Source organism: Centruroides sculpturatus, unplaced genomic scaffold (genome assembly GCF_000671375.1).
Source record: "Centruroides sculpturatus isolate CEXI.00-Female unplaced genomic scaffold, Cexi_2.0 scaffold6, whole genome shotgun sequence".
NCBI classification, from domain to species: domain Eukaryota; kingdom Metazoa; phylum Arthropoda; class Arachnida; order Scorpiones; family Buthidae; genus Centruroides; species Centruroides sculpturatus.
This window is the reverse complement of record NW_019384869.1, coordinates 1153948-1173454: the sequence shown is the minus strand read 5'-3', so window position 1 is coordinate 1173454 and position 19507 is coordinate 1153948. Positions and strand designations below refer to the sequence as shown.

Here is a 19507-nt window from a genome sequence, read left to right as displayed (position 1 = left end):
TGATGAATGGCTAGCAAAAATTATAGAATGGAATAAATATTTCGAAATATATCACGATGAATCGTATAAAAAAGGCCCCGGAGTTGTACAGAATTAGTCAGTGGAAACAGTTTTACCTTTTACTTTAATAAAAGATTTTTGTAAATTAAGAACTATAATAAGAATTAATTATAGAAATCTTAAACAAGAAAACTATAAAATATTGAAAAGAATGCCTTCTGAAAATGGTGATTGTCGAAAAAAAATTAAAAAGTTAAGTAAGATAATCACATAATAAAAAATATAGCTCATTAATTTGTTAAATAAATATTAGACAAAAGACTTGTAAATTTATTGACGTACAGTACACTTATTAAATCCGAAAATTCTACAGTAGTTTACATTTAGTAGTAATTTAATAATTAATTAAGAAATGATTTAATATTTTATCGTATTTTGTTATTTGAAAGATCTGTCATGTTGAAGTAGAGGGCTTGCTGTGACGTCACATAGATCCAAGGTCACGCTAACAAATATACGGGATCTGGCTATCCTTGTAGTTTAAAGTCCTTGGTCCGGGTCAGTGATTTTAAAAAGGTGGCAACACTAGCACGGAATTTTTCATTACTTATTCTGTGACGAAACTGAATTTTAGTCTTTTAAATTGAGCTCCAAGTGTCCCAATGTACAGGCGTAGGGGCACCCATACATTGGGGCACTTGGAGGATGCCGTGAAATAGTGCGGAGCAGAGCCATAATGTTCTTACAAGCATAAATAATGTATGTATGTATGTATATACGTATACATATATAGTAATACGTTTTATTATATTCATCTGATACATTCATTTTTGACCGTAAGAAAAACTAGTTGAGGATCTATTTCGAAGCTTACAAATAAAAGTTTCAAGTGAATAAATTATCAGTCCATTGTACAACCATAACCTAGAAACGGCCGAATGGTCAAGGCAATAACCTACTGCTCTGACAAAACTCGAGATCGAATCCGGACGGGTCAAAAAAATCCCCAAGAATTTTTCGGGGTTGGGCCGTTCCGATATATCGTCCCCAAAAATACACGAAAGAAAAAAAAACCCTAATTTTTTTCGTTTCAAGATTTCCTGAATTCAATAATGTAAAAATCTTGCATAAATTTCATTATTTTGACCGATAGTCACACATTCCCTCTATTAATATCTCAGGGTGAGGAAATGATTAAGAAATAAACTTTGACAAAATAGCTAGTGTATAAGAGGCATTGATGCTATTAAACTTTGGTGGTTAAAAGTCAAGAGGGTAGGGATATAAAGCGGGGTCACGTATGATATTTCAAGAGGGTCGGGGTTAATGAAGATTTTACTCGTTACTAGCATTTGTAATTTATATATATAAGACTCGTTTCTCTACTCAAAATTAATCCTTTTGCGCTTTTATAATAATTAAAAATATGAAAAGTTTATATAACAAAATCTCATAACAGATGGCGCCACACACAGTTTTATTTATTATAATTAAAAGTATAGAAGTTATTTTCTAAATAAAATCTCACAACAGCCGAGAAAGTTACGCAACTCGTTGCTATTGATAGATTTTTGTTTATAAAAATCAGTTACATTTGTTGAAACGAACGATCTTCTTCTCAGTTTGAATATAGAAAGATCTATATTTGATTGTTTCGTGTAAAATACATACACGATATTTTCTATCGGTCAGGTGAATTCATAAAATTTGCTTATTTAATATACTAATTAACGTTTACGTAACTAAACTATAACACGCATATTTAATATAACCGATGACGTCAGGTAAGCGCTCTTAAAATGGCGTCGGATAAACGAAATATTACGAAATTCAGTAAAAATTGCGCTGTCGGTCAATCGGAAACTTGGTCGGAAAATACCGGACGAACGAGAGGGAGGATTTCTTCTAGTTTTGGGGGTGGCGAGGTAAAGATGACGTTCGATTATAGAAAATCTCGCTTCTAACCCCTTGTGGAGAATGGAAACCGAAGGCGGAGGGTGGTAGGGAGTCTCTCGATCCCAATCCGTCGTCACTCGGGGGATAGAAACGTGAAAAATGCAGATATTTAGCCTTAAAATTCAAAAAGAATCCGTGACGTCAATCGCATTCGAATTCGTTGCGAGCTTTCTAATCTCGCAACAATTGCCGTTTCTATGGAAACGCGTATTGTTGCAACACGATTTTGCGTCACTTTGCACGTTTTTCGCTTGCCGGACGGACGTGTGCGCTCTTTGCTCTTGTTTCTGCTGTGTTTTTTGCCTTTTTTACGTGGTTTTAAGAAGACTTGTGGACGCCGACATTACACCAAGTAAGATTTTAATTAGAATTTAGCTAGTTGTAAGATTTTATTTTCGTTTCGTTTAGTCCAACTCTCGGAGACGACATCGGCCGACTCGGACTTTGCATATTCGCGTTTAAATCTGCCGTCGCTTGTGTTTTTCGTTTGAATTACCATCCGAAACGCCTGTCTTTCGACTTTTAAACCAGCCGCCACATTGGAAAGCGACCGAAGCGCCGAAAACGACGGACGCAAAGGATTAAGTATTTGTTCATTGGTTTATTTTCGTAATTAATTAATTTAGATTATATTTTATAAACACGATCAAAGAATAAGGATTATTTGCAAATATCTTATTTATAGAAATTCAATTAAAACTTAGTTAATACTAACTCTAAATACGAATTGCGTATCGTAATTTTAACTAAAATATATACACTCGAAACCGGATGGACCGAAGGATAAACGGAGACCGTATTCTGAAGCATCACACGTTCCTTCGACACATCCGGGACGTCAAAAATTTCGCCCTTTAACCTCCGACTTCTCTATTGAATCTATGTATTAGTTACAACGCTTTTCAATGGCTTACTTTGCGACAATTAAATTGTCTGCAGCTCTGTAACACTTAAAACACATTTAATACACTTAAGAGTTATGTATACAGGCTGGACATGAATTCTTTTCCTTAAGCTGTTTGTCTCTTTTCACAATGCGGTCTTTTCTGAGTGCAGTTCATGTTCCACACTTACGTAACCCTCTGCAAATGCTTTGTGTCACTTAAACGTGTTTTCGTCGACTCTCGTACGGAATTTCTTTGCACGAAACTCTCTTAAATGCCGTCGTTGCGTTTAGGTGACGCACGTTAGGATAATTGCTCTAGGACGAAACACTTATTACGACTTGGGCTCGAGATCGAGTGCCTTTTGCACTTGGCTACGTGCGGCGTGTCTTTACTTTTCTGTCGTACAAATAAATACAAATTACACGTAAGAGAGTTTATTCTTTCCGGGTCGGTCGTCTCTACTGCAAATGCAGTTCGAACGTTCTAGCAATTTCCGGTAGGATCTAACGCTAGCTCTGTCGTATTATCTTGTACTTTTTCTGCGTTAAGTATATCCGAGACCCATTAATATATATATATTGTTTCTTTACAGAATGAAGAGCTGGCGGTTTTGGCGTTGGCTGCAGCCCGAGAAGACGAAGAAGTGTGAAGGGCGTTCTCCTTCCGCAATCGATGAAGAGAGGGTCTTTTCCCCCTTTAAGCGGGGAGAGGAACTCTCTTCCATCGATTGCGGAAAGGGTTCTTCCTTCACGGGATCGCCTTCGGGAATAGCGGATGTCGACAGCATTCTCTGTTTCGCGTTGAACGGAGAGGAGGCATTTCGTCATTCGAACATGTTCCGAAAGGTGAAATGTCTCCTTGTTGACGACATCATCTTTGCTGCACTGGGAGGGGAGAATGTTTCAATCATTCCTCCCTTTTCCAACGAGTGGGATCCTCTCGTTCGGTGTGGGCAAAGATGGAAAGGAAAAAGCGTCGCTTCGTAAGAGATGCGAACGACTTTTTCCTTTGCTATTTCTGAAGGATATTACTAACCTAGGATAAGAAGGCAAGAGGTTTTTTTCGTTTGTTTTTTCCTCTTGTCATACTAACAACATTTAAATTTAAGGTTTTAGTTTCAATTTACTAACGTAGGATAAGAAGGCAAGAGGTTTTTTTCGTTTGTTTTTTCCTCTTGTCATACTAACAACATTTAAATTTAAGGTTTTAGTTTCAATTTACTAACGTAGGATAAGAAGGCAAGAGGTTTTTTTCGTTTGTTTTTTCCTCTTGTCATACTAACAACATTTAAATTTAAGGTTTTAGTTTCAATTTACTAACGTAGGATAAGAAGGCAAGAGGTTTTTTATTTTTTTTTCCTCTTGTCATACTAACATTCAAACTAAAACCTTAAATTTAATTTACTAATCTAGATGTAAGAAGACAAGGGGTTTTTATTTTTTTCCCCCTTGTCGTACTCACATTAGTTTAGTAATTCACATCCACGCACATAAACAACAACATCCCTCACGCTGAAACACACAGTTCAAACAACGACACATTCGTCGCATCCAATCACCAACCATTCCATTCACGTGCATTATAAACAACACCGTTTCACAACACGAACACGCTTCCCAAAATCCAACCTCTGGGTCCACGTCCCGGGAAGCGGTAACATCGGTCGATAAGACCGATGGCTGAAGAGGCTCTGGTAACAATATACTTTTCACTTATCTTCGCCATTAAAATTTAAATTCAAATTCTTGTAATGATTCGTTTACTTGTATTCAAATGAATTTTTGTTAATTATATAGATAAAAATTTTTTTACAGCAAGTGAAAAAGATTCCAAATAATTGCTTTACCAGTATTTCTCGTAGAATAAATTGAATGTGCACAAAAAAGCAGAAATGAATTAATTGATGAAATGTATTGTAATAATGCAAAAGCTTTGTCAGGGGTGAAAAACAATGTGACATTATTTGTACATAATGTCATAATGTGACAATAAATGACACGGGAGGGAAGGGGAAAAGGGAGCTTAAATTGTTGAATTTTAGAGTGACATCATTTATGGATGGCCTCATAGGTATAAACTAAAGTTCATATTCTGATATAAAAATTGATGAGTAATGTTTATACATCAGTGATACTCGTAACTTAAAAAAAAACTGTAAGATAACACACTGCTTTTATTCTTATGATAATCTGAATTTTTATGCAGTATGTAGCAATAATACAGCATAAAATCTTATTGCACTCATATATCCAATTTTGAAAACACTTTGACACTTTAACTCTTGTGGATTAGTAGTTGCCACCAACCATTCACGATGTTTATTCCAACTTTTGTTACATGAGCATAATGGTTTCATCTTATTTCTTGTTGGTTCCATAATTAATCTATAGGTAGAACAGCACTTAATAAAATGTGATGTGATGAGCACAAAAAGTATATATATAACGATTTAACAAAAAAGTCACAAGTTAAAAGAGTGAATGTTATAAACAGCCAGACACATTAAACGCTTTAGAACGAACGAAACACATCTAAAAAGAGACTGGGATGGAAAACAAAGTGACCAATGGGCAGTAAACATGTTGCCAACTTTTTTAAGTTATAATGCCAAATGTTAAATTAACGCTCCAACTTATACCGCATATGCATATCCGTGTTTCAAAATAGTTCACATTCAAATTCAATGACGGAAATTTTAATTCCAGCAGAATTTTATAAAGCCTTGCTTGTTTTCTAAATTAATGGAAGATATATATATATTCATTAGCTGGAAATTTCTTTTTATTTTTGAAATAAAGGACATTTGGCATCTTTTCTAAACTGAAAAAGGTCCCGTCCCTCACCACCCGGCCGCCCCATTGTGGGTTTGGCCGAAACCATAATGGGCTTACTAAAAGAGGCCCTATTAAATAACAACAGAGCGGAAAGAGTTTTCAAAAAGTATCTAAACGACTACAGTGTGGAGTTTTTTTTTTTAATTCAAAATATTTACAATTGCTTTTTGGAAATAAATTCTATCATTCTAAATTTTTCCTTAATTTTAAATTTGAATTAATTCATAATCTTAAGATTGTTTTAAAACTACAGCTTCTTTTAACCATTTTAATATAAATTATATTTGGGATTGAAGTATTTTGGGCGAATAATTTTTTAGAAACGTCTTTGTGTGTAGAATCTGGCAACGTGAAGTTCCGACGTCATTTGTGAATACTTCTCGTTGCTGTACGCACGTTTAGGTTTGTATTCCTGATTATATCCGTTTCCATCTCTTTATACGTTTATTTTTTCTTGTGTTATTTAATTAATGTAACATGTCTGCATGTAAATCTTATGTTTTATCTGATTATTGAGTTATTTTATTTTTGTAAATATAGAATATTTTTTGAATCAAATTTTCCATTGTTACGTTCTTATTGTGTTGATACATTATTATTATATTCGTTTCTTAATTAATTTGAAAATGGTATTTTATTGTTATCAATGTGTATAAGTTATATAATTATTTATATAAAATCAAATTGATTGTTTTCTTTATAGTAAATGTGTTTCAGCATGTTCAACAATAAGATACATTGGTGAATCACACAGATCTTTGTTCATATAGCAAACAATTAAATAAAAGAATTATTTGTCACACTTTTTGTAAATTAAGAATACTAGAAATTGCTGAAAACACTATTGAGTTGGTATCACTGAGAAATAAGCATTCTTTTATTTCAATTTTTTTTAATGTAAGGTATTAGTTTTGGTATATAAATATACAAATGGCCTAGAAAGTTTTTATAAATGATCAAAGTTTGGTCTGTTCTATTGTCTTAAAATCTTCTGTTAAAACACAGTAATATACAAGTATCCCTTGTACTGTACAAGGTTCGAGAATCTGGGAAATCCCTGTACAACATGGTGGTCTTAAGGCTGTTATACACGTTACGGAAATCCTCAAAGGATGGTACTTAAAAGACGAAAAAAAATTGGATATAACTGGCTGGATCGAACATAGTAATTTACAAAACTTATTAAAATATTTCCCAACGTATAAAGAATTATTTTTATTTAAAGGTGGATAGATAGAAACAAAAATTACGGTTAATCCTCAAAGGACTTCCGTAACGTGTATAACAGCCTTTAGAATATGGTTTTGCTCTAATAGAGCTAGTGGAACTGAGTTGAGTGTCACCTGTACTCTGGCAAAGAAAACTGCTTCAGGAAAACACATGCATCTTTGGGTTGGATATGTACTGAAACACAGTGCTTATTTTTTTCCTGTGATAATGAACTACAGCTTTCTGCCACACAAAACTTCAAAAAATAACTGTTGTGTGGTCAATTGTAGTGTTACCTATATTACTGTGCCGCCAGGTACAAAGTTTTATTCATTCCCGAATGAACAATACCCTGGGAAGAAAGAAATGGCTGGCTGCAATTTAATTACTGAGGTTAATTACATAATGAAGATTTATTGCATTCTAACCAATCTCCAATCTCCTGTTATAAAATCTTAGTTGGCTCTATTTTAAATTTAGTAAATTTTTTTTTTTTTTTATATATATTATTTTGTTAATCTGACCGATATTAATTGGCATATGATGTGATATTTGAGTTTGAGAGATCTGTGGAAGGAAGGAATAAGAAGCAAAATTAGTATTTTGAGGAAATGAAGGTAAAAGTTTTCCCTGTTAATACAATACTATTAGTTACTGCTATGGTCCTTATTGAAGCTCCTTTATATATATGGTTAGTTACAAATTTCATTATTTATCATGCAATGAATATATAGTTTACTTCTTTCATACCACCCTTTAATTGTACAAAATTAAGAGTATAATAAATATCAGAATATTAATACTGCTCAGTCCTTATGATCTACAGTCACTTCTCAAATTACGACCACCTCAACTTACGTCCGAAGTTGCAGAACCAAATCCCATCATAAGTCGAGAAGTGACTCTTAGTGTTACCACCTGTCTGGTTTTCACCTGGACAGTCCAGGAATTGACTCACTGTCCACGTGAACTATAAATTTTGTCCGGGAATTTTGTAGAAATTATGATGAAACAAAGTTCTTGCAAATATTTTTACAATACAAATTTATACTATTTTAACAGCGAAAGAACTCTCTTACTCACTGAAACTCATCTGCGATTCTGCCATGTTAGTCTGTTTATGCCGACGTGTGACACGCAGCATGTCAGGTTTTTTTTTCTTTTCTTTTCTTTTCATATACGATCATACACGTCTCTAATAGTCAATAGAATTAAGTCATCTGTGTCTGTTCTTTCTTAATTTAGTCAAGTCCCTAGTCCTTCACTTTAACTGATTTAGAACCAGCGTGCATGTTATTCTCGCATTGTAAAATGACATTGCGCATACATCAGGAACTCTGTTTGAACAAACCTCACCTGCCACCTGGGTCAGCAATTTTGAAAAGATGGCAACACTAGTGACTGTATTGGCATTACAGTCGACCTCCCCTATAACACTGTTGATTATTCCGTTTTATAAGAATTCCATGTTGTACGAGTCACTTAGATTTTACAAATACATGTGCCGGACTGTGAATGGCCCACGTATTTGCAAAATCTAAGTGGCTCGTATAACATGGAATTCATATAAAACGGAATAATCAAGTGTTATAGGAGGGTCAACTGTACTTTGATCGTAAACTGCTATATATATATATATAATTAAAATATATTTAGTGTTACATGTAACATACAAAATTCATATAGGCTATTGCAAGAGTGCTATTATTCCTCAACAACAATCAAATGAACGAAATGTTGAAACAAAAGTAATGAACATGAAGTACCAAACTTCAAAATTATCACATTGAAAAATCACTGGTAAGATCATCATCAGAATCTTCCTCACTAGAATGTTTTTTATGGTTGAAGCAGATGATGGTTTCCAAGTGTAACATTTTATCGTTGATGCCTTTGCTAATAACATTGTTTCACATGTATCGGTATGAACTTGATTTTGTAGTTTAGTTTTTATTAAATTTAATTGCAAAAAATACATTCAACTGCTGTACTTGAATGAGGAAGCAATAAAAACATCTATTTACTGCCAAAGTAAAGTACAAAAATATAGAAATATAAAATAAAAATGAATGTTTTAAAAGGAAAGGTATTAGTATTTCATGAATAGTACTCGGTGGAACAATACTGGTACTGCCTTTGTAGCCCCAATTCTGTTACCAGGTGTCACCGCTAGAGGTGCCTCAATCTGGTTTTGCTGTTCCTTCCATTAGCTCTATACCCCGTTCACACCAAGCATTTCAATCTAGATTGTGATAAAAGTCGGCAATTGTGGTGGTGCAACCTCTTGACTGAAACCAGGTTCAATTGTGATCGACTCAAGAGAGTTCTTGAAACTGGATCCGTTCATAAGAGATCCCATAATCTCACACATGTGAGAAAATACAAGATGGTTGTGGAACACGTGTTGGGCTATCAACAAAGAAATAAAAAATGTTTGGAGAGACAATGACATCTGTCTATTATTAGATATATGGCAAGAAAAAGTATTTATTTCTAATCAAAACTTCCATTTTGTTTGTTGGTGTTCATGGCTTACCACATAGTTATATCAGTTTTATCATTGTATATAATAGCTATGTTCTCAAGCAGACTGTCTATGTGAACAGTTCGACTGGCAACAGTTACAATCAAGATTGAAGTGAGTCATGGATTGTGTGCGAACGTAGTATAACAGTTTGAGAATTGGAGACATTCCTGTACAGTTAAAATTTTAAAATGCAAACATTGTCATTTGAGATTTTATTATGTGTTCTCATGTATTTGCTCTTGGATTTTAGAGTATTGAACTTTTTGATGTTTTGTGCCTTTTGTCCTGTTTTCTTTAATGAGAACTGATTGTACAATATTTCTTCCTTGTCCTAGCTTCTTATTTTGGCTTTCTTATACTGTAAATTAAGTTTCACTGTTATTGGTATAGTGCTGTAAATGAATCTGAAAGACTTGCTATGTTTTATTTTTTGTAGATTAAATTAAAAAGTTATTACATTAAAACATTAAAGGGAGAACAACAAGCAATCAAGTTAAAAGATTAAATTTTTGAAACCCTTAGACAAATTTAAGCAAATGAAAATATCATATATAAATTGAAGAATACAACTAAGTGCCTCAAAATGTCCATATAAAATTTTTGATTTACATTTTGGCCTTGTGGAAAAAATTCTCGGAAGAATAATTTTCTCCCTATCAAAAAAAACAATGAGCATGCTCTGGAGATTGCACCTCACTTGGTATGTGTTGTTTGATTTCAGTGGTAATAGCTGTAAATCCATGTTTTGTCTCCTGTAATCACTTTCTTTTCTGTTGCAGTGTTGTCAGATTTGAAACAAAATTTCACACACATGCTGTTCCTTAAAAGAATTCATTTTACAAGGCAGTGAAAATTGCAAGTTGACAAGAACATGGATTTAATATGAATAGCAAGAAACAAAAAGTACATAGATAATGCCATGAAATTGGTGGAAAGCTAAATAAAGATGTCTATTATGCATCGTAGTTTGTACGCATTTAGCACATGACTGCAGCATCATGTCACCAGTCCTGGGATTTTTTGACTGCATCTCATATATACTGTTTTACAGATATATATAAAACTAATTGTTTTGTTTTGAAATTTAAAGTTATGTCTTATGTAAATTATGTGTTATACATAAGATGTATAACCAATTCCATATAGACTACTGACTTTTCTGTTTGGAAACTAAATATTTTATTTAAAACAATAGATCTAACATATGTTAGAGCAGTGCTTCTCACATTAGTGTTCACTGACCAGGTTTTCTCATTCCAATCTGTTGCAGACCAGTGTGTGAAATGAAATAATTATAAAATGGAGTTTGACTAAATTTTAACTTTTAGACTGAAGTGGTAGGAAAATACAACAAAATATGGTTGTAATCATTTTAAAAAGGGTTTGTGAACTGTTTTCAAGTAAATTTCAAGACCCGATTTCAATAATTGGTCCAACCTAGCACTAGATGTTTAAACAATAAAAATAATTGGAAATAATAGAATAACAGCTTCTTTAAAGATGTTTTAAATAGTTCTGTATATAGTCTAAATAAAAATTAATGTAACCTGTAAAATTGTGAAATTTTAAATGCAGTATTGTCACAGCCGGTAATAACTAAACAGATCAGCACTGGTCTGTGGACTTGTCCGAAAAGTAACAGAGTTGTGGGAAGCTAGTTAGTTAATATGTATATGAGTAAAGAGCTTAGTTTGAAGCTGCAAAATATGGGATAAAAGAATTATGTGGTTTTTACTTCTGGTTTCATACAAATAAGCTGTATAAGAATTTGAGCATGATCACTTCCATCAGCATAGTTTCAAACTGTTAGTTATTGCCAGGATGTATGCATGCTGTCATGTGCAAAATGTCGGAAAAGTAAGAAGACTAACATCTAGTAGAAATTGACAAAAACAAAATTGAGGAGAAAGTATATAATACAAGAAGGCTCATAGAGAGTCACTGGTTGCAGGTGGTTTTGCAAAAATTGGGAAAGTTTTTTGAAATGATTATTTTAAAAAAATCAGTTTATTGGTAGTAGATCAGATTTTCATTTTTGCTTGCTTATTGTCAGTAAACAAATATGTGATGGCAATTAAAAATAAATTATCATTACTTATTGATATTGTCATGTTAACAGCAGTCTAAGGAACAATAATTGGTATGTTGGCTTATATAAAATGATTACCCATTCTTTTGAACTAGGTTATAAAGTCATTATTAACAATGGTAGATACTTCAACCCGATGAACAGCAATAATAATGTTTGCTTTTGGTGGTCAGCATCTTTGTGTTCAGTTTTAGAATAAAATTTATTTTCTTTTGTTAATATAAAAGCAAAGGATTTTAATAAATGATTGGTTGGTAATTAATTAATTATTTATTTACTTTTCTAGTCCTTAAAATACTGTTATAGTAATCCTTGGATCACAAGATGGGCAGGGAGGACCGTGCAGCATGGAAAAGTGCATATTTTATGAAACTTATTGTAAGTATTGAAAATATACATTATTTTTATATAAATGTGTAAAATAGTTAATGTTTAAGAATTTCTGGAGGCTTATATGTAAGTTGGATTGTAGAGGAACAATTTTTCTGATTGAATTAATAGCCTAAAATTGTGTTGTAGTTTTCTGTATAATAAATACCATATGCTAATTCTTCTAATTTAAGTGTTAATCTAGAACTATATTGACTTATGCATAACACAAAAAATTTGTATTCTTATTATATATTAGTATTACTATACAACTAAGAATATGTTGTGCAGATATTTTATTTCCTATACCAGCTTGCTTGAGAAAGGAAATAATCAAATAGAGAGCTAGATCCAAAGAATATGACACTGAAGCAATATTTTTCCCAAAAACTGCTATGTGAATGGGCAAAATACTGTATAGTTGTGTAAATTGTGAGGTAGATTAAAAATTGCCAGTTTGTGATAAAATATTCACATTAATGAATTATGAATTTAAAAGCACTAGAATTGAGAATTGTTTCATTAAATGAGTTAGTTCTAGTATTTTTAAATAAGTATGCACCTACTCCTTGCTACATTTATAAAGTTAAATGATGCTGTAGATGATTAGGCTATGTTTAGAACTTGTCTAAAATTTGTTACCATATCATAGCAGTAAATATATTGATTGATTGCAAATAATTTCATTAAAAATTTCAACTTTTAATTAAGAAAATCAAAGTAAATTGATATAATCCATAATCCTGTTTCTTTATAGCAACTTCTTGATGATTACCCAAAATGCTTTATTGTGGGAGTTGATAATGTTGGATCAAAACAGATGCAACACATTCGTCACTCCCTCAGAAAACATGCCGTTTTGTTGATGGGTAAGAATACAATGATAAGGAAAGCAATACGTGGACATCTGGATAACAGTCCTGCTTTAGAAAAGTAAGTAAAGTGCATTTGTGTTTGTGTGTCTTGTGAATATCCCAAAATTTTCATTGCTTTTCATTAAATTTTGTTAGAATTGCTCAAAATTAAAACTTCCAGTTTCTGTTAGTTTATTTGCATTAAAATTGCAATTACATATCAATTATCATCATATGTTTTTACTTTCCCATTATAGAATATAACAGGAAAGTATGATGATCAATTTTGATCTCTTCTAGCTTTTAACATTTGTTGACACTCCCATGAGCCAAAAAAGTAAAAAAAAAAATTATTACAAAATTCTGTGTTATCTTATCCATTTGGCATTATATCTTAGGACTGGATAAATCAAAAAATTTTAACTTCAGGATTATTTGGCTGCAATTTGAAAAAAAAAAAATTGTAGACCTATATTCCCACTGTCGTTTGTCTGTCTGTCTTTCCTTAATGTAGTTAGATAGATGAACATCGAGACCAGATACGAAAAGCTTAGGGAGGGGTGACCCCAATTAACTATATACAAACTTCTGATGCAGACTGAAAGCCTTGTTATTTCACTTCAAAAATTTCCCCCTGAAAGTAGTTAGATGACCAGCACAACTTGTGAAAAGAAAAGTATTGTGTACAGGGGGGCAAGACACTACTAATTTAAGGTGGAGAGCATATATTTTACATTAAAAATACAGGGTAATTCAAAAGTCACAGAAATTTTAAAAAATTAATAACTCACAAACTATTTACAGTAAGATGATGTGGTTTTCAGAAAAATGCTTAGAAAGAAGCAGGATTTTTTAGGTGTCATAAAAATTTTAGTACCAAAATAGTGATATTTCTTGCCATATATGGCACTGAAATCATTTGTAAATTTGTTAGAACATTTTTTTCTTTTTATTCTTTTAGTGTAAGCTCTAATAACTTCAGAAATTATGTAATCTTATCAAGGGCCATCTATGGCAAGAAATAAAGAAATATAACTAGTTTGGTACTAAAATTTTTATTACACAAAAAAAATCCAGTTTCTAAGCATTTCTATGAAAACCACATCATCTTACTGTAAATAGTTTGTGAGTTATTAATTTTTTTTTTAAATTTCTGTCTTTGAATCACCCTGTATATTAAAAATTGCAGCCCAGCATTGTGATGATGTCACAATAAATAATTGCTCATTTCTATATATGGGCTATTGATGCTATTAGATTTAAACTAAAAGAAATGAGGGATATTCACTGAAATTTGTTTTCTATGGAATAATGATGATCATATATACTTGATTTTTTTACTGTTTGTCAGAACCAGAAATGGTGGAACCCACTGACATAGGTAATTAAAGTTGACAGAAAAATGCCAATTGGCTGTCTGAATATTTACCAATTTATATGTTGAATTATTTTTAAAAGATTTAGTTTACTAACAATAAATCTTTTCCTTTTTAATTAGAATGTTGCCTCATATAAGAGGCAATGTTGGATTTGTGTTCACTAAAGAAGATTTGGTGGAAATTAGAGATAAGATAATGGAAAATAAGGTTAGTAAATGATATAAGAGTACACAGTAATCTATTGAAACAATGAATTATGAAGTTCTAGTATTTGAAAATGCATAAATATTAAATTATAAATTTTCTTCATATTGTTTACTCAATTTTGGAGGTTGAATTTAATTATTAAATGATTTTTTATAGTTTCATTTAAATAGTTTAAATTATATTTTAAGAATAATTTAAAATATGGTTTATATTTTCTAGGTGAAAGCACCTGCAAGAGCTGGAGCTATTGCTCCTTGTGATGTAATCCTGCAGCCACAAAATACTGGTCTTGGACCAGAAAAAACATCATTTTTCCAGGCATTGCAGATACCTACAAAGATCTCAAAAGGAACTATTGAAATTCTGGTAAGGAATAAATTTTTAGTTTTATAAATATCACACTTTTTTTTATCTTGTTACTGGAATTTGCTCATTTCTGAATTACACTTGAGTTTGGGATTGTGTAATTCTGATTTGAATTCCAGTGATTGAAATGGTAGTTATTTAACACATTTTCAGTTCAAAATATAATTTTTTTTGTTTTTATAATTTTCAATATATTTATTTTGTTTGTGCAAAATAAAAAATAATTTTTAATGATACAGTAGCCATGATTATTACTTTGAAAAATTATTGTTGGGCTTAACATCAACAAAAATTTAACATGGCTGCACATAATGTATGTGATCATGCTTAAGGCAGCAGTTTTTTGGGGACTTGTGTGATAAGTGGGGAAAATTTTTACACAGATAGATAGCATGTAGCATGAGGATGCCATGGAAGCATAGGTAATTAATTTGATTAAGAATAAGTTTTGTCTATATGAAGTTGTGTATCATTTAGATGTAACTAAATCATTCTGTGGACAGAAAAATGTTAAATTTTTAATACACTACATCCAATATGATACAAAAATTTCTCATAATCGGTCAATGGTCAGCCCCCAATTTCAAGTTTCAGATTTGGTTGAAATCTTTATTTTTGGAAACTAAAAATTTACATTTTATCTACCCTATAGCAAAATATATATACAGTAGAACGTCGATTTTCCGAATCAATTGGGGACTGGGGGTTGTTCGTATAACTGATATTTCGGATAACCGATTTATGTACGAAAAAATAATTTAACGTATCCGATATTGAAATTTTTCTCCGTTTCGTGTCGCTTTGCGTTGAATTTTCGTCGATGTTAAGCCTAACAAAGACTATTGTATTGTTAAAAATTTATACTTCAGATGTTAATTTAGTATCAAAAACGTAAAATATTTGAGTAGCCCAAGACATAGCCAAAGATTGAAGCACCACAGCACTGGCGAAAATTTAAATTTGCCGAGTGGAATTCTTTCGGATGATTGACTTTCGGAAAATCGACGCTCTACTGTACATTCAATACAGCATGGTTCATGCTGATTTACAGACCAAGGTTCAGATTCATAAATGTCTCTTTAAGATATGACATAGTATCTCTCTCTCAATATTGTAAAGTTATGAGAAACTAAATATTTTATATTCACAGAACACATCGCAGCACTTACGATAAAACAGAAGGAATTGTTAACGCGTGTGTCTCTTATGACATCACTAGTGACTGCTTCAGTTTTAATAGAGCTAATAGGAATACATTTCTTTTAGAATTTTATTTCTTTAGAATTAATTACTTATATGTATAATATATGATACCTAAAAATTTAACTGATCTAGGTGTAGAACTAAATCTACCAGAAATTGAAACTGGTAGTAATATTGAAGAAGTTTGAAATAAATTGACAAACTAATAGTTTTCTGGCTAAAAGAAGATAATATTAAATTATAATGAATAAGATTTTTTGGGCGACATTCTATAAACAGTTTTAATTCCACAGTGAAGAATTCTGTAAATTTTTATTGTCATTTGATAACATCTTAGAAGTTTCAAATCATAAAAGTGTAGAAGAAATAATAAAAAAACTGATCAAATTGATTTATCTATCAATAGAACCAAACACTCAACCATCAGTACACAGACTTCGAGCTCTTAGAGGTAGTAATTATGAGGCTTTTTACAATATCATAGCTTGCTATGTGCTTTGTGAATATGAGACTTTTCATCTGGCAACTTATGATTAATTTTGTCATAAGTTACGATATGAGGTGTTTATGAAATTTTGCCCCACAGACCACATTATATCAGTATACTACAGTAGTCAAGAGTTAAGTATTAATTGAATAACAAAATATTTTTAATTAATGTACCTTATATTCAGTGTCTTAATTATTTTACTCTTTTTTTCAAATAGAATGAAATTCATTTAATTAAAAAGGAAGATAAAGTAGGTGCATCTGAAGCAACATTATTGAACATGTTGAATGTATCACCTTTCACCTATGGTTTGAAAATTAGACAAGGTAAATTTTAGTATTTTTAATTAATTAATTTTACCAACACCTAAGGTTAAATTGAACTCGTTCATTTACCTTTTGTGGCGCTGGAGCTGCTCTTTATGCAGTGTGTTCCCATGCCACGGTGTTGAAAATTAAACCTGTCCCCATTCTGTTTTACAGATTGGCGAGGGCAGAAAGTGTGTATATTCCATTAGCTTCCCAAATCACTGTGATTGGGAAGAGAGACCATACAAGCTACATTTTAACTATTATTATAATGTCTAATTTTTATTAATTAATGTAAATTTTTTTAGTATATGATTCTGGAACTGTGTTCAGTCCAGAAATATTAGACATAACAAGTGAAGATCTTCGAGCAAAATTTATTGATGGTGTCAGAAACGTGGCCGCCGTTTCTCTTGCAATTGGTTATCCCACTTTGGCTTCTGTACCACATTCCATTGTCAACGGTCTCCGCAATCTAATTGCCATTGCTGTTGAGACAGATATCACATTCAAAGAAGCAGAAATGGTATGTTAATAACTTTTAATTGTAAATGAGAATAATCAAGTAAGATTTTTTGTGTAATAATATGATAAATTGCAGGCAAAGGAGTTTTTGAAAGATCCGAGCAAATTTGCAGCAGTCGCTGCCGCAACCAGTGCAGGTGCGGTAGCTGAAGCTGAGGAGGAAGCAAAACCAGAGGAAAAGAAAGTGGAAGAAGAAAGTGAATCTGATGAAGATATGGGCTTTGGCTTATTTGATTAAATCAGTTTCATTAAGATGAAATAAAAGTGTTTAAATGATTTTTGTGTAATTTGTTACATAGATAGATACACACAATACTTCAATGGAAGATTTGTCAACTTGTAATAAGAAAAAATTAGTTGAGGATAAAAACAGTAAAGTTTTCTTAGTTCAATCATAGAATTTAAAAAAAATTAATTTATTACTTTCAAAATTTAATATAAGAACTAAATTATAAATATAAAACATTTTAGAATATCAATACAAGTAAAATACATCTAACCCTTGCAATTCTTTTGACATCAGTACTTCCCCACTGAAGCCTTTTGGGGAAGTACTGATAAGTCAAACTGGAGGCTTTTACGAGAATGATAGAAGGTAAATAATACATGGACGATTGCCTTCCTGGAGGACTAGGAAACTGGTTCTATTAGGTGTTACACATTCAAACGCCACATGTAGCACAACCAACCGTCCCTTGATGGTAATGCATTAATTCAATAATTGAAAATGTACTAATAAAAGTTAATATTTTAATGCAGTAAAAATGCCATTCGTTTAAAGTCGTTTCGGTAATTTTATCTTCCTTGCTGTTATGTATACATAAGGGAAAGTACTGGAATCGTGTCAAATTTGATCCTGGACTTTTTGCAATCTTCGTTTTGAGACCTGAATCCAAAAACCAAAAAAATTCCTATTGTGTGTATTGGCATCGCGTAATATGATAAAGATTAACAATTTGGCATAGGGCATTGGTACTATTAGTTTAGTGGTTAACACTTAAAACACCAGAGCTCGCAAGAAATCTAAACGCCATCCTTAATCACCCCTGTGACAAATTATAACACCTATAGAAAAACCATTAGGTCGAGCAAAAATATTGCATATAGGCGCAACAAAATTATCTACAATTACGTAAGGACAAAGACCCAATAGATCTTGACACGGCCCATGGGGTATACGAGATACCGGAGGCCTGGAAAAGAAAACAAGCAAATACATAGGATACGCTTCAAGAAATTTTCCCACTAGACTTAAAGAACATCAATATGACCAACGTAACGGCAAAAGAACAGCAGCCTTAGCTACAAAAGCCACCATCCCAGACAATATACCTAACTTTAACGAAACTAAGCTTTTAAAAAATAAGTGATCAACAAACAGGTAAAACTCTTGAAAAATATACATATACAGTAGAACCTCGATTATTCGCCCTAATTGGGGACTCGGGTTGGTCGGATAACCGAAAAGTATGAAAAATTCCATTATTAGTGTAGTATATTATTATATCCCATGTAATTAGTATACTAACTATTAACCTATTTTGCGTTGAATTTTCATCGATGTTAAGCCTAACAAAAATTTTTTATAATAATAATCGTCGCTATTGTAGCGCCACATCACTAGCGGACATTTGAAATTTGACGACTAGGACGGTCGGTTGATCGGGGGCGGATAATCGAGGTTCTACTGTACTGTATAAGCATAAATCATAAAGATGTAGCTTGTTTATCAGCAGCTTGGAAGTACCTTCTCAATGCAGTGAACTGTGATACCGAAGACTAAAACAAATGTTTTATAAACGCATTTATTTACTTTATTCTGTATACTTTCGTCAATATTGTACACATTTTACTTGTATTCTCAATTTACCAATTTTACACGTATGTCTTTAAATATATAACTGACGATTGAAAATAATTCTTGAAGTCGTTACACATATTCTTGCCAATTTTGTTCTTTGGGTTCTGTACTCTTAACTGTTTGAGCCCGGGTGCAAAAGGAGGAAGGTTGGTCGTCGGGTTAGCAACCAGTCCCTGTAAAAATTATGAGTGCTACGGAAACAGCGAAAATAAGCAGAAATTTTGATCGAATGAGCGGAACTTCGGCTTCAAGTAATCTGACAGCGTTGGAGGAAACTAACAACGGTGTCCAGTATCTAAGACACTACATATGTTTAAAAAAAATCAATCAAAAACATATGTTCGATATTTTTATGCATAATAAAGCGATATAAAGAAACCCAATCTTGAAAAAAATGTGGTCAAGCCAAAATAATATCATGCTAAGTATATGAGAAATATTTT

General features: G+C 32.2%; 1 protein-coding gene across 1 annotated transcript; it reads left to right on the top strand.

The window, feature by feature from the left end:
* The first annotated feature begins 6008 nt into the window (after positions 1–6008).
* LOC111630812 (60S acidic ribosomal protein P0-like) lies at positions 6009–17480 on the top strand. The gene is made up of 8 exons (XM_023374968.1): positions 6009–6079; positions 11789–11880; positions 12629–12804; positions 14224–14311; positions 14531–14677; positions 16588–16696; positions 16987–17204; positions 17280–17480. The coding sequence occupies exons 2-8, from the start codon at positions 11827–11829 to the stop codon at positions 17439–17441; spliced, it is 954 nt and encodes a 317-aa protein (XP_023230736.1). The 5' UTR covers positions 6009–6079; positions 11789–11826; the 3' UTR covers positions 17442–17480.
* The last annotated feature ends 2027 nt before the right edge of the window (positions 17481–19507 follow it).